The sequence below is a fragment of the Ovis aries genome, chromosome 2 (genome assembly GCF_016772045.2).
Source record: "Ovis aries strain OAR_USU_Benz2616 breed Rambouillet chromosome 2, ARS-UI_Ramb_v3.0, whole genome shotgun sequence".
Classification (NCBI taxonomy): Eukaryota; Metazoa; Chordata; class Mammalia; order Artiodactyla; family Bovidae; genus Ovis; species Ovis aries.
Genome location: NC_056055.1, coordinates 207,288,800 through 207,304,360, shown reverse-complemented (window position 1 = coordinate 207,304,360; position 15,561 = coordinate 207,288,800). Strand labels below are relative to the sequence as shown.

Genomic DNA, 15,561 nt, shown 5'->3' with positions numbered 1-15,561 from the left:
TTTGATCTCTGGTTCATCTGCCTTTTCTAAAACCAGCTTGAACATCAGGAAGTTCACGTATTGCTGAAGCATGGCTTGGAGAATTTTGAGCATTACTTAACTAGCATGTGAGATGAGTGCAATTGTGTGCTAGTTTGAGCATTCTTTGGCATTGCCTTTCTTTGGGATTGGAATGAAAACTGACCTTTTCCAGTCCTGTGGCCACTGCTGAGTTTTCCCAATTTGCTGGCATATTGAGTGCAGCACTTTCACAGTATCATCTTTCAGGATTTGAAAGAGGTCAACTGGAATTCCATCACCTCCACTAGCTTTGTTCGTAGTGATGCTTTCTAAGGCCCACTTGACTTTACATTCCAGGATGTGTGGCTCTAGATGAGTGATCACACCATCGTGATTATCTTGGTCTTGAAGATCTTTTTTGTACAGTTCTTCTGTGTATTCTTGCCACCTCTTCTTAATATCTTCTGCTTCTGTTAGGTCCATACCATTTCTGTCCTTTATCGAGCCCACCTTTGCAAGAAATGTTCCCTTGGTATCTCTAATTTTCTTGAAGAGATCTCTAGTCTTTCCCAATCTGTTCTTTTCCTCTATTTCTTTGCACTGATCGCTGAAGAAGGCTTTCTTATCTCTTCTTGCTATTCTTTGGAACTGTGCATTTAGATGCTTATATCTTTCCCTTTCTCCTTTGCTTTTCACTTCTCTTCTTCTCACAGCTATTTGTAAGGCCTCCCCAGACAGCCATTTTGCTTTTTTGCATTTCTTTTCCATGGGGATGGTCTTGATCCCTGTCTTCTGTACAATGTCATGAACCTCATTCCATAGGTCATCAGGCACTCTATCTATCAGATCTAGGCCCTTAAATCTATTTCTCACTTCCACTGTATAATCATAAGGGATTTCATTTAGGTCATACCTGAATGGTCTAGCGGTTTTCCCTACTTTCTTCAATTTAAGTCTGAATTTGATAATAAGGAGTTCATGATCTAAGTCACAGTCAGCTCCTGGTCTTGTTTTTGTTGACTGTATAGAGCTTCTCCATCTTTGGCTGCAAAGAATATAATCAATCTGATTTCGGTGTTGACCATCTGGTGATATCCATGTGTAGAGTCTTCTCTTGTGTTGTTGGAAGAGGGTGTTTGCTATGACCAGTGCATTTTCTTGGCAAAATTCGATTAGTCTTTGCCCTGCTTCATTCCTCATTCCAAAGCCAAATTTTCCTGTTACTCCAGGTGTTTCTTGACTTTCTACTTTTGCATTCCAATCCCCTTTTTTTGGGTGTTAGTTCTGAAAGGTCTTGTAGGTCTTCATAGAACCATTCAACTTCAGCTTCTTCAGCATTACTGGTTGGGGCATAGACTTGGATTACTGTGATACTGAATGGTTTGCCTTGGAAACAAACAGAGGTCATTCTGTCGTTTTTGAGATTGCATCCAAGTAGTGCATTTTGGACTCTTTTGTTGACCATGATGGCTACTCCATTTCTTCTGAGGGATTCCTGCCCGCAGTAGTAGATGTAATGGTCATCTGAGTTAAATTCACCCATTCCAGTCCATTTTAGTTCGCTGATTCCTAGAATGTTGACGTTCACTCTTGCCATCTCTTCTTTGACCACTTCCAATTTGCCTTGATTCATGGACCTGACATTCCAGGTTCCTATGCAATATTGCTCTTTACAGATTGGACCTTGCTCTATCACCAGCCACATCCACAGCTGTGTATTGTTTTTGCTTTGGCTCCATACAATTAGTATAAAGAAACACAATGTGTGACAGAGATGTTTGAACATAGATGGATAGTAAATAGCTAGCAAAGTATTTTAAAATATGTTTGTATCTTGTGAAAAAAGAAAGAGATGGGAATGAGGTGGTTTTATTTTTCACAGTAAGAACTGTCTTTAAAAACATAAGTGAAAATAAACAAATGGAACTCATTCACCTTTAAAATAACTTGAACATAATATGCAAATTAAAAAACTGGCTTAGACTCACTAGCAAAAATGAAACAAAAAGAAAAAAAACAAGGAAGGTACCAATGAGGTCTATTAGTCTTTGAAGATGTTTAAAGATTTTCTAAAGGAGGAATATTCAACATAAATTATGTAATAAGTAGAGATTTATCTTCTATTTTGAGTCATATAAAATTGCTGTTTTTCTAGGTCAAATATAATCAAATAGCACTAATTTGCTATTCAGCCTAAATACCTCAATTGAAAAAAAAAAAAAAAGAAAAATTGAAGAATGGATCTTGACCCTGCTCGGAGGATTATCCCTCTAAGTACAGTCACCAACCTTTTTAGCAAATACATTAATTCTTTACATTGGCCCAGTGCTATATACGGAAAGCTAAACTACTTACAGTATCTTTTTCATCTAATCAAACAAGGAAGGCACTTCCAAATGTTTACCTTTCTGGTATCATCTAAATTTATTCATTGAGAAAAATCACATATTTATTGAGCTCACTCAATTGTTCTGGGAATAGGGGTTCAGAATGGCCCTAGAATATTGACCTCAGAGCTCGCTGAGAGACTGTTAGCTTTGATTTGGCATTTCCTGGAAGGGACCAAACTTTCATAATTAGTTTAAAAATGTTTTCATAGCATAGTTTGCCACTTGTGCTGTATAGTGCATTTAAGTCAATGCCTTTAATTTGATACCCATGTCCTAAAGAAAATAACCCATAACCTTTGCCCTACTATGTAAAATTGAACAAACATTATTGTCATGTATGGGATAAGTACACTAAAATGCAATGGGTCGCTGCTAACTGTTCATATTTTGCAAGGGCTATTTCAATCTAAAAGAGAAAGCTGTTTAAAAACAGCTTTCAGTAACAAAAAAATTGAACACAAATACAGTTTCTGGACATGGTTTAGGTTTTATTTTTATAGATCTGATACCTTTTTTTAATAAATGGCTGTTTTTTTTTTTTTTCTTTTGCAGAGACTTTTAAAAACCGTACTGCCGGCCTTTTTTTTTTTTTTTTTTTTTTTTAACTAAGTGAGGAAAACAGTAATATATTTCTTATCCCAAATTAAGAGCAGTTTTTATCCATTCATCTTCTTTATAGAGAAATTGGGAAGACAGAACAGGAAATATTTATCAAGCATTCTATAAAAACAAATTGCTCCTTTCATAATTAGTAATAACCTATGACACTGTCATGCATTATTCCTTTGGTCTGTCAGGGGTTCACACTAGAGAGAAAAAACCCCTTTTGTACCAGTGCTCAAGACAGCTTCCTTATTAAGGTTTCTATCAGTCTTGCTATAGATGATTAGAGCAAATGTATCCTAGTGATCTAGTTCATTTATAGAAAACAGAATCAATTTTTCTTGTTTCATCATGACTGAACATTTTTCTGAACTCTTGTAAATGAGTAACAGAGAAGCACTATTTATCAGATTGTTAAATGGAACACACAGTTTTGATTATTCCATTTTCTTGGTGCTACTAATGAAATATGTAATGTGCATCGGGGTGGGGTTGGTAGGCAATTGGCAGGGCTTGGTCTCTGAGCATTCAGGAATCAGTGAATATGTTGCTGAAAATTTATTTTGCACTAGCACCCTATTCTAATCATTCTCTCTCTAAGGGCCCATGGGAAGGCAGTAATGTGCTTAGGTGTCTGAGATATCTTCCAAGGTTTCACATTCTAGAGCCTGGGAATACAGTTTTCAGCAGTTCTTGATTGCCCTGGCAACCAACACTAACCCAGATATTCTCTGTAGGATTCAAACACTCTCCCAGAAATTCTCTGTAGGACTCAGAACCTCACTGAGGTTGTCTGGGCATGAAACTGGGTTCTTAGATACCCTCAATCTGGCAAACCTGGTGATGGATTTGAAGATGGGCATTTAAAGAGATAAAGTTTCTTCACTGCCACCATCCCCAAACATTGCACACAGAGATGGGATGCTCTATGGGAGAGGATTCACTGAACTTCATGATCTCCCCAGGCCCCGCAACATGGATGTACTCGAGAAATGGAAAGGTACCGCAGACGTGAAAGTACAAACGCAAAGGCAGGTGAGTTAAAGACGCTTATGCATTCAGATCTTCCAGAAGGAATACTCCTACTTTTCTGACCTATATGGCCCACTTTATAAAAATGTCACTTATCTCTCTTTTAAAAAGGAGTAATTAGGATTAAATGTGTGGTAAGAGACAGAAAGATAGGATGACTATTATCCCTTTTTCCATGCTTCAGCAGACCTTGCCCCCTAAGGTTGGAGTTGAAGAAACAAAGGCAGGACATTCAGGAAGACAGATGGGCTGAGGCTAGACAGCTGACCTGGACGTCACCTCACCCTCACTTACCGAGGTCCATGCTCTTTGAGGCTTTCAGATTCATTGATTCAGGCTGCCTGGCTGGTGTCATAGATCTAAAGTTGATATGCTGATCTGGAAAATACACTGCCGAGTCCACCCCAGAGCTGCAGAAAGAAGCCATACGCCAGATTTAGGTTTAGAATTTAAAAAAAAGAAAAAAAATTAAAGGCAGCAGTTCTCATTTTGAACAGAGCTCTTCATCACTCCCTCTGTGGCTCCCAACCAGGCATTTTCAACCAGTTGGTGAACCTCAGGTATCTCCTATGAGATGTAGCAACTCTGTTTTCCTGCATTTTATCACATTCTGCAATTTACATAGTATTCTCTGGCTAATATCATGTTTTCCTCTTCACTGATTTCTGCTAATTGGGATCCTGCTGTACAATATATAACTTAAAGTGGGTAAACTGAACCTGGGAACCACTAGTGCTTCAAAGGATGTCACTAGATATTAGCTGAGCCTAAATGTAGGTTAAGAGAGGTCTGTGGGCTAAGCATACCCTTCCTTTAAAAAAACAAGTGAAAGGGCTCTATCCTTTTGAGAAAACCATCCTGTTGAATGACTAATGGCTGCGGTAGTTTGGTTTTCTACTTTATTTAGGTCTATTTTCTAAAAGTAATGTTAATGCTGACCAAATAGTCTGCTCATCAATAATACCAACAGGAAATAACAGGAAAAGCACAGCTGACAATTTAGACACAAGATACATCAAATGCCCATTATAGACTTCCTAGTACTTGTATTCAATCTCAAAGAATTTTATTTCTGCTGAATATTTTATTTATTTGCTTGAGGATGGAGGGCATTATATAAGGGAATTACAGACAATAGCTCATTTCCTGATCTAGAAATAATTTATATTTATACACTTTTCATACATTAACTTAGAGCCCTTTCTCCCTTGGTACATATATTTAGAAAGTAAATATGGCAGTTCATTTCAACACAACTTTAATCTTCAATACAGGAAAAAATAAAATGAAGTCTTCTTGGTAAATCAGAAAGGACTAAGTTTGAATTTTTTCAAGCAGTTGGGGATTTGACACTGTAACAATAAAACAACAACTAAAAAACTCAACCATTATGAACGAGAATCTTAAAATGTACTGGGGAATCTCAATTTCTCAACCAAATATATCAAGAAAGGTTCAATCTTTCTTGAAACTTATAAGTCATGCATATTTAATGCTGCCTTGCAGCAATCATAATACTGCTGAATGAATGAGCCTCTGCTATCGTAATGTAGTGTAACACAGCAGAGCATTCAAAAGCACAAAGTCCAGAGCAGGTCTGCTCAGTTTAAAATCCTGGCTCTGTTTCTTACTAGCTGTGGAACCCAGCCAAGTTACTGAACCTCTCTGTGCTTCAATTTTTTAAGTGTGTATAAAATGGGTATAATTACACTCCTTATCTCCCATGGGTGAAGTGAAGTGAAGTCACTCAGTCGTGTCCGACTCTTTGTGACCCCATGGACTGTAGCCCAGCTGGCTCCTTGGTCCATGGGATTTTCCAGGCATGAATACTGGAGTGAGTTGCCATTCCCTTCTCCAGGGGATCTTCCCGACCCAGGGATCGAATCCCGGTCTCCCGCATTGTAAGCAGATGCTTTACCATCAGATAAAATGAGTTACAAAAGATTATTTTACAAACGATTTGTAAAATAAGGAGACTAGGGTCTGGGGCAGAGTAAGTACAGTAGGAGCATTTAGGAAATATGCAGATAAATAAATAGACCTGCTTTTGCTTTTCAAATGACTGTAAATTTTGGCTTTTCAAGTTAATTTTTTTACAGTCTGCTTTTTTTTTTTTTTTTTGGCTTCTCTGTTTTTGTCAGACTTTCTGTGGGCTTGTAACTAAAAGTCCTTCTCTCCTATTTAGAAGGACTGTGGTATAAGATTTATGGACTTCCCTGGTGGCTTAGATGGTCAAGAATCTGCTTGCAATGTGGGAGACCCAAGTTCTATCCCTGGGTCAGGAAGATCCGCTAGAGAAGGACAGGCCAACCCACTCCAGTATTCCTGCTTGGAAAATTCCATGGACAGAGGAGACTGGTGGGTTACAGTCCATGGGGTTGCAAAGAGTCGGACATGAGTGACAACTAACACACACACACACACACACACACACACACACACACACACACACAGTAAGGTGGTTTAGGGCCATGGGCTTGGGAGTGAGATGCCAGGGTGGGTGGCCTAATGCATAAAATGGACAGTGTATATAGCACAGGAAACTATATTCAATAACCTGTAGCCAACCATAACAGAAAATAATCTTTTTAAGAAGTGGACCATAATAGAATTTACTTAATAAAGTTGTTGTAAGGGTGAAATAAATGATGATACATTAAATACTGACAATAGTGCCTAATATACAGTAAGAGCTCAACAAAAGCTTACAAAAGTAAACTTTAATCATTTCATTTGTTTCTGTAGCTTAGTCTGGTCTTTGAATGAGGGTCTAAGGAACTCTTCAGCGAAAAAAAATTACAGTCTATCCTCTGTATCCTCAGCATGGCATGTAAGGATCATCCAACCTGGGACCAACAATATTCAGAAAAGAAAAAATTCTGGAAAGTTTCAAAAAGCAAAATTTGAACTTCCCATGCTCTGACAACTATTTACATAGCATCTACATTGTATTAAGTGGTTTGAAGCATATGGGAGGATGCTATATACAAACAGAATACCGTTTTATACCAGGGACTTGAGCACCTGCAGATTTTAGTACCCCTGGGAGTCCTGGAACAAATTCCTCATGGATACCAAGAGACAACTGTATATTTTTCATGAAAACTGCTCAAGAAGTTTAAAGCTACTCTTTAGAATTATGAAAGATTTTTCTTTTCTTCTCCCCTGCCTCCCCACTTTGGCTTCTTTCTTGGTGTCTGGCTACATTCTCAGCCAAGAAAGCTACTGATGTCAAACATATTAGATGGGGTATCTAGTGATGGCGGCAAAATATGTTAACTGTAAACATAAATCCTGATCCATTAGTGCTATTGACTGGCCTGGCATAATAGAATATTTTAATTGTTTTAGTTCACTTTAAAGAGGAATTCTGAGACGCCATGGTGAATATGAGCTTTCCTTTGAACCTTGATGTTTTGGAAGCACTTGCCTTTAAATGTGTTATCCGACATTTATTTGCACTTAGTTTTTCATCCTTTGATCTCTTGTGATGATACAGTTTTAGTGTCAGAGAGACTCATGGCCTTCATGCAACCAGAGAATTGAAGAGTTGGAAGTCATTAAAGTCACCTCATCTAATTCTTCATCTTGTAGGTAAGACACTGAGGCCCAAAGAGGAGACTGACATTCCAAGGTCACAACAGCTGGCCACTGGCGAAGTCAGGACCAGCTTGTGGCTACTTGAACATTTCCCAGAGCCGCAAGATCTTTGGCTAAAATGGTGGCCAGCCTGGGATGCAGGTTGTTGCTGATCCTGCATCCATAGAACTGCCTCCTTTACCTCTTAGTACAGTTTCATACACACTCTTATGCAGCTTGCATTTTAGGTTAGTTTTTTTTTTTTTAATTTCAACAGAGTGGTGCATGTTGCGAAATAAAAGAAAATTAAAGGGTTAATCAAAACATATGCCACATGTTATAATGAAAACCTTTTGGGAGGAAATTTAGAACAACATGAATATTCCTCATTAAAAGAAATCACGCTGCATTTAAAGAGCTCTGCTCAAGGCAGACTATGGGAATCTACCCAACTGTGTAATGTTTGGGTTAATTCACTTTACTGTTTTAGAATGCTTTACCAAGCTAGGCATTATTTGTCAAATTAAGAATAAGAACTCAAATTTTCCCAAACTCTTGGGAAACAATTAACCCCATCTCCATTGAAAAAACAAGACAGCAATATAGTAACATCAAGTAAGGATCAGTCTAAATAGAGTGAATTTTTTGTACAGATGCAGAGATACCATCAAAGATGATCAAAGAAATAAAAAGCTGCTTTGTACATATGAATGCAACATATATTCACATATATGTGCATGTATATATCTATATGTATATAAACACAGGCAAACCTGGATATGTCCATTACATTAGTCATGATGGTATATACTTCTGTTACCATTGTTTTGAACATGGACAAGTATACACTTTGAAAGCCTTCAATAAAAGGACCTCTCTTGCCATGGTACAAAATGGAAATTAGGCTGATATCAGATTGGCATATATGTAAGGGAGGAAGGAAGGAGGCGTAATATGAGGCACGGTAGGGTTAGAGCTAATGTGAACTTGTATTTGAATGTGTGTCGTATTGAATTGACTAATGGGAAAATAACTTAGACTAGTAAAACAGTTTGTAATTTTATGCTACATATTGGAATTTTTTGGTGTGAGACAGTGACATAATGATTAACTATAAAATATGACATATTTTAATTCTGAAAGCAGTTAGCATGTGCTCATGGCTGAGTGGGCTGCAGTGGAAGACGCAAGTTGACAGCAGGCGAAAGGCATATCCTAGATAAAGACTGTGTTTTCAGCATGAACAACCAGGGAATCTATCAAAGAGAAATGATAGTCAATGTCAGATGATGCCGCATAATGAATAAATAAGGGTAGCATGAAACATACGCCAGTGTCCCAAACATGGTGACGAATCAGGAATGTGAAAGACCTATAAGACCTGCCATGAATGTTCAAGGGGAACTATCTGAAATTAAAAGGCAAGGGAAGGTTTCGAAGGGCATGCCAAAATAATTGTGTCTAAAGTCTCAGGGGGCCATGGATTATCTTCAGTGTCTGGTTACTATGAGTGGGAGCAGACGTAGGTCACGTGTATGGGAGGAGAGACAGAAGGAGAGAGAACTGAGAGAGAACCAAGAGGGAGAGGAACTGTGAACACGTAGGGAATAACCAAGTGCTGTCTGAACAGCTAATCACATTCAATATATTCTGTCTGCTGTTGATTTGCCTTAATCTCTTTCTGAGACATCATGGCAGATAATATATTTCTTTCATATATATGCACATGCTGCTGCTGCTAAGTCGCTTCAGTCATGTCCGACTCTGTGCGACCCCATAGACGGCAGTCCACCAGGCTCCCCGCTCCCCGGGATTCTCCAGGCAAGAACACTGGAGTGGGTTGCCATTTCCTTCTCCAAAGCATGAAAGTGAAAAGTGAAAGTGAAGTTGCTCAGTTGTGTCCGACTCTTAGTGGCCCCATGGACTGCAGCCCACCAGGCTTCTCCGTCCATGGGATTTTCCAGGCAAGAGTACTGGAGTGGGGTGCCATTGCCTTCTCCGATATATGTACATACATACATACACACCCATACACATATGTTTTTAATTTAGACACATTCTGAATTTTTGTCAAATAATTATTGACTTGGGTTGCCATGCCCTCCTCCAGGGAATCTTTTCAACCCAGGGAATGAACCCACATCTCTTACATCTCGTGCATTGGCAGGTGAGTTCTTTACCACTAGTGCCACCTGGGAAGCCCATATCACTAAAAACAAGTTACTTAAATTCCTGATTTCATTTTGGTTCAGAGTTCAGGCACAAATTTAGCCTGATGAAATTTTTCACTCCTTGCAAATTAGAAGTTTTCTCTTTCATAAGACTGGTTCCATCCCTTAAAGCACTACTTTTCCCTTTCAGAGGGTTTTTACCTTTTTTCTTTATTTTTTTAAAGATAGGACAGCCTCATTTGCTGAACCCTCCTGGCTCCCTTCCAAGGCTTCCTTCACTCTAAGTTTCACACATCCAAATCCCCATGGCTGCTGGTCACCTAGGCAACACAGCAGCTTGTAGGATGGTACAGGTCACAGAATCCCAGGGGGGTGGGGAGAGAGAGAGCGCGAGCGAGCGAGAAAGAGAGATTGAGTGATTCAAAGCTTTGGATTTGTTCATTCCATTTCAAAAATCTCTTTGACTTTGTCCCTTCTTCTCCAGCTATGCTGCTCTTTCTTTTTTTCAAGCCCCTCTCTTCTCTTGCTGGTGGTTTCAGACTAGTATCCCTGTCTATGGCTTCCCTTATCCATTTATCCTCCACAACTGTACTCATGTATTGTGATATCATCACCTCCCACCTTCAAACCCTTCAATGCTTCTCCACTGCTCTCTGGAGAAGCATGGTGCTCATGGAGAATGGCTGGCCATGCCCTTGCCAAAACTTCTTTCTCAGATACTATATGTTTCACGACACTGAACACACTGCATTTTCCGTCTCTCCTCATTTGGTTTTCCTAACCTAAACTGCCCATCCTACCTCTTTCCTTTCTATCCTTGGGTTTGATCAGAACTTGAGCGTGGCTTACAGAACTCTATCTTCCCTGGTGGCTCAGATGGTAAAGCGTCTTCCTACAATGCGGGATATCTGGGTTCAATCCCTGGGTCGGGAAGAGCTCCTGGAGAAGGAAATGGCAACCCACTCCAGTATTCATGCCTGGAAAATCCCATGGATAGAGGAGCCTGGTAGGCTACAGTCCATGAGGCCGTAAACAGTCAGACACGACTGAGCGACTGAACTGAACTAAGCGACTTCACTTTCACTTTACAGAACTCAGAGAAACATGTTACTTCCTAGCTCACTGGTTTCTTGTTTAAGGATAAAACTTAGGAACTGCCTCATGTAGAGCTGTGCGAGGCAAAGTATCTGGGAAGGGGCTCCTAGCTTCTGTGCTCTTAAGTGCACCCCTCTCTTCACATCTCCACATATTTACCAGCTCAGAAGGTCTCCAAACCCTGTCATTCTGGGGTTTTATGGAGGTTTCATAAAATAGGCGTGCCTACACACTAAGTCACTTTAGTTGTGTCTGACTCTCTGCAACCCTATGAACCACAGCCCGCCAGACTCCTCTGTCCATGGGATTCTCCAGGCAAGAATACTGGAGCGGGTTGATATTTCCTTCTCCAGGGCATCTTCCTGATCCAAGGATCGAACCCTCATCTCTTAGGTCTTCTGCGGTGGGAGGTATGTTCCTTACCACGAGTGCCACCTGGGAAGCCCCCATTACAAAGGCAAGACTGATTCAATCATTGGCCATGGTCACCTGATTCAAGGCTCATTTCTCTAGATGGGATTGAAGTTCCAACCCTCTCAGCACAAGACTGGCTCCACTGGCAACCAGTCTCCTTCCTTAGATGCTTCCAAAAGCCACTTCATTTATATAAGACACCTTTATCACTCTCAATACTTAGGAAATTTCAAGGTTTTTAGGAAAAGGTCAGTGCCAGAAATGGGATTAAGACCAAATAAATATTTATTATAAATACATCATGACAGGTTTATATCTGATTTATCTCTGCATTGTTCTAGCAGTTTTGTGCATATATCCTGGATAAACAGTAAGGTAGGTGAGTGAAATTATTTTCATCAGGGGACTTTTTAATGCTACCAAACTGTCATTTTTGATTCAGACTAAAGGCAGGCAATGGAAATGTACAAGCAAAATCAAATATGTCCAGATTTTTGCTCAAGAAACCCCCAGAGATATTGATCTAGAAGAACATTATTATGATTATCAGTCTAGTTCAAGAAATTGTGTTTGAGTAAGATACTTGACTTCAGAAATGTAGGAATAGGAGACAGCTAAATATAGGTATGCTTTTGGCTAATAGAGGTAGCCATACTCTTGCATTGTTTTATTTTTCACAGATTGTAATAAAAAACATAATAGTGATGGAACCAGCCTTGCTGCAAGATAAATGAAAAAAATCTCACAGGATTACCATGGGGCAACAGTGGAATAAAATATCCAATTTTTAACAGCCATAATAAATATAGCAAATAGCAAAGGGACAAGTTAATGATTTTTAAAACTCATCAGAAGAACAAAATCTATGAATTCTACTAGTCAAATGGTGTGTATGCTTAGTAAATCTCTTTTTCTCATGCTTGTGTGAGTCTAAACATTATTGATTTTTTTGTTTCTATTACAGAATTGATATAATATTGGGCATTCTTTTCAATAGTTTAGATTACATATGCTATTGCCTTGATTTTTAGATTCCATTAACTTTCTTGGAACATATATTTTTAAGATACCTTTAGAATTTGCCAATTACAAATTTTAAAAAAAGGAGCTTTATGTCTTCTCAGTTTTGTTTTATACCCTCACATATAACTTTTTTTTGAGTTCCATCTCTCTAGTTTTTAACTTGGTAAAAAAAAGATTCAACAATTTTCCCATATATTTTAATAATATATGAGGAATCTCAAATTTCAGGAAGTGAAAATGAACCATCTGAGGTGTCAATATTAGCTATAAGAAGTTTTCACTGGAAAGGAATGATAGATACTATGAGATTTCCATTCTGGAAAGAAACAGAGGTAAAATAAGGTTGCTGGGTTTTCCCAGAAAAACCATAACAGGGAACATTTACGATATATCATTTTATCGATACCTGTGGCTGTAATCTTCAAGGCCCAATTCCAGAACGGGATGTGGTTGGGGAGAAGGTGGTACTTCGCTCTCAGCCCATCCGTCATTGGGAAGCACTAGGTCTATAAACAGAGAACAAATAAAGCTGTAGGAAACTGGAGGCAGAACTGTTTGGTGCCTGGTTTTGTTTCAGTCCATCTCTCAGACATAATTTTCACCAACACAGAAACCAACCATGAAATAAATAAGTCCTCATACAGAACTGAAGGACTCATGTGTGCACTAATACAGCCTGTATGAAGAAATCGTAGCCTGCTAATATGCTTTTACGCTGGTGACCTGCTGGGAACCCCTGGCAAGAGAAGTCTGTGCATCTTAACTACGTTTTCCCATCTCAAGAAGGCTGACACATATTCATTACTTGTGCTTTGTAGAAGACTAACAAGCCATTTTTTAAAATGACTTAACATTTTTGTAAACAAGACTCTGTAATGAATGATTAGATGGTGATTTAAGCATTAGCCTCAGTGACAAAAAGTACTTAAAAAATCATGAGATACAGTATATCTACTCACCGTTTAGACACTGTAGAGGTTTAAAAAAAAAATTCTTGTATCTCCATTTTATTGGAAAACCCTGAGTTTGGGGCCTAGGGAGCAGAAGACTGGGGTCTGAATCCTGGTTTTCCTACCCACAAAAACTGTTTACTTCTCAGTCCATTTTATATGAAAAGTAAATAGAATACTACAACTAGTAACAAGTGAGGATTTTTGAGATCTTCCTGTGTATCACACATTGAGCTTAGCCTTCAGTATTATTTAATTCTTATCAACAAAGAAATTATTAAATAATGTATGAAAAAATTGTATGCATAATGGTTAAGAGTATGGTTTGTGCAGCAAAACTGCATATTTCCAATCATGGCCTGTTACGCTGTATGAACTTGGGAAAACTACTCAACTTCTATAAACTTTGGTTTTTAAATCTACATAGTAGGGATACGAATACTTTCATTGGAAGAGCACAAGGATTATATAAGACAGTGCATATTCAAACAGTGATTTAAAAACAAGTGCCAAAAAGTAAAAAAAAAAAAAAAAAAAAAAGGATTATTAATCTGTACACCATAAACTTGCTATGGATCTGTTACAGTGAGATACTAGTAGAAAGTTGACTCTATTGATGGAACAAGGAAATAATCTCTTTGTCCTTGAGAAATGTTGCTGGTAGCAATCTGCTTTGACCTGCCCGCACACCAGGTCTGATGGTTAATTTTATGTGTAAACTTGACTGGGCTCAGGGTACCAAGATACTCGGTATTCTGTGAAGTTGTTTTGGAGTGATAGTAACATTGAAATCAGCAGACAAAGTAGATTGCACCCCTCCTGTATGTGGGTTTGCACGCATGCTCAGTTGCTTCAGTCATGTCTGAGTCTGTGAACGTATGGACTGCATCCCACCAGGGTTCTCTGTCCATGGGACTCTCCAGGCAAGACTATGGAATGGGTTGCCATGTCCTCCTCCAGGGGATCTTCCCAACCCAGGGATTGAATCTGAGTCTCCTGCAGCTCCTGAAGTGCAGGTGGATTCTTTACCACTGAGCAACTGCCCCTATGTGGGTGGGCCTCATCCAATCTGTTGATGGCCTAAACAAAAAGGCTGACCTTCCTCTAAGTAGGAGATAATTCTTCCTGCCTGACTGCCTTCAAACTGAGACACTGGCTTTTTCCTGCCCTTGGATTCAAACCGAACCCCTGGCTCTTCCTGGTTCTTGATCCTGCTGGCCTTCAGACAGGGCTACACCACCGGCTCTTTCTTCTAGGTCTCAGCTTGCCCACTCACCCTGCAGGTCTTGGGACTTGCCGTCCTCTATAATCATGTTACCCAGTCTCTTACAACAAATCTCTACATATGTATGTGTATGTAATACACACACAGAGAGACATAACATATGCTCACAGATACATTCCACTGGTTCTGTTTCTCTGGAGAACCCTGATGAATACACTAGGGAAGGACTTGTTCAAAGCTCTGCATCACAGACTAGTATAAAATGGAGGCAGTTCTAGTACTGCTGAAATATCCCTGAAAATGAGACTTGAAGCAGGAATCTGATAAGTCAGATGATCAGAGTACAGAAGAGCAAAGAACAAAGCAGTCAGCACTATCCTCCACCTCCAGTGACCTGGTAATATGCAGCAGTCAGGCAGTCAAAGATTTTTTGAGAGATGGTGCTAGTGGTAAAAAAAGGGAAAAAGAAAAAAACAAAAAAAAAACACACCTGCCAATGCAGGAGATATAAGAGACTCAGGTTTGATTCCTGGGTCGGGAAGATCCCTTGAAGGAGGGCATGGCAACCCACTCCAGTATTCTTGCCTGGAGAATCCCATGGACAGAGGAGCCTGGCAGACTATAGTCCATAGGGTCACAAAGAATTGGGCACGATTGAAGCAACTCAGCACACATGCACACAGAGCAGAAGGTCTACAAGGTAAATTGGAATAAAGGACATATGGGGACCACATCTTTTCTATTAGTTCTAATCTTTTATCCTCAACTTCTCAGTTCATTTTTTCACTAGTGGCAAACATAGCTGTGATCATGTAACTGCCTGCTAAAAAAATTTTCAGTTGCACACAATTGCCTAGAGTATAAAAGTCTCTGTCCCTGGCAGTTAACTTTATCTATTACACATTAGCCACTAGAAACCATTTACAATTCTAGACCCCAAGGCCAGGCTTTTCTACCCCAATGTACTTGCTCATATAATTGCAAAACCCATTTCATCCATTAAAAGTCCCACCCTTCTCCCCAGGTCCACCTCAGATATCACCTTTTCTATGAAACCTTCACTGTTGGTTTCTGGGATC

At 39.3% G+C, this 15,561-nt stretch overlaps 1 protein-coding gene across 6 annotated transcripts in view; it reads right to left on the bottom strand.

Moving 5' to 3' along the window:
• PARD3B (par-3 family cell polarity regulator beta) overlaps nucleotides 1-15,561 on the bottom strand; it is a 1,199,064-nt gene that overhangs the window by 486,100 nt on the left and 697,403 nt on the right. For all 6 annotated transcript variants that reach the window (XM_060410277.1, XM_060410276.1, XM_004004847.6 and 3 more), the window contains 2 exons: nucleotides 12,714-12,813; nucleotides 4,320-4,435 (listed from right to left, as the gene is read on the bottom strand). In XM_060410277.1, coding sequence (XP_060266260.1) covers nucleotides 4,320-4,435; nucleotides 12,714-12,813 — 216 coding nt within the window. The remainder of the gene's footprint in view (nucleotides 1-4,319; nucleotides 4,436-12,713; nucleotides 12,814-15,561) is intronic.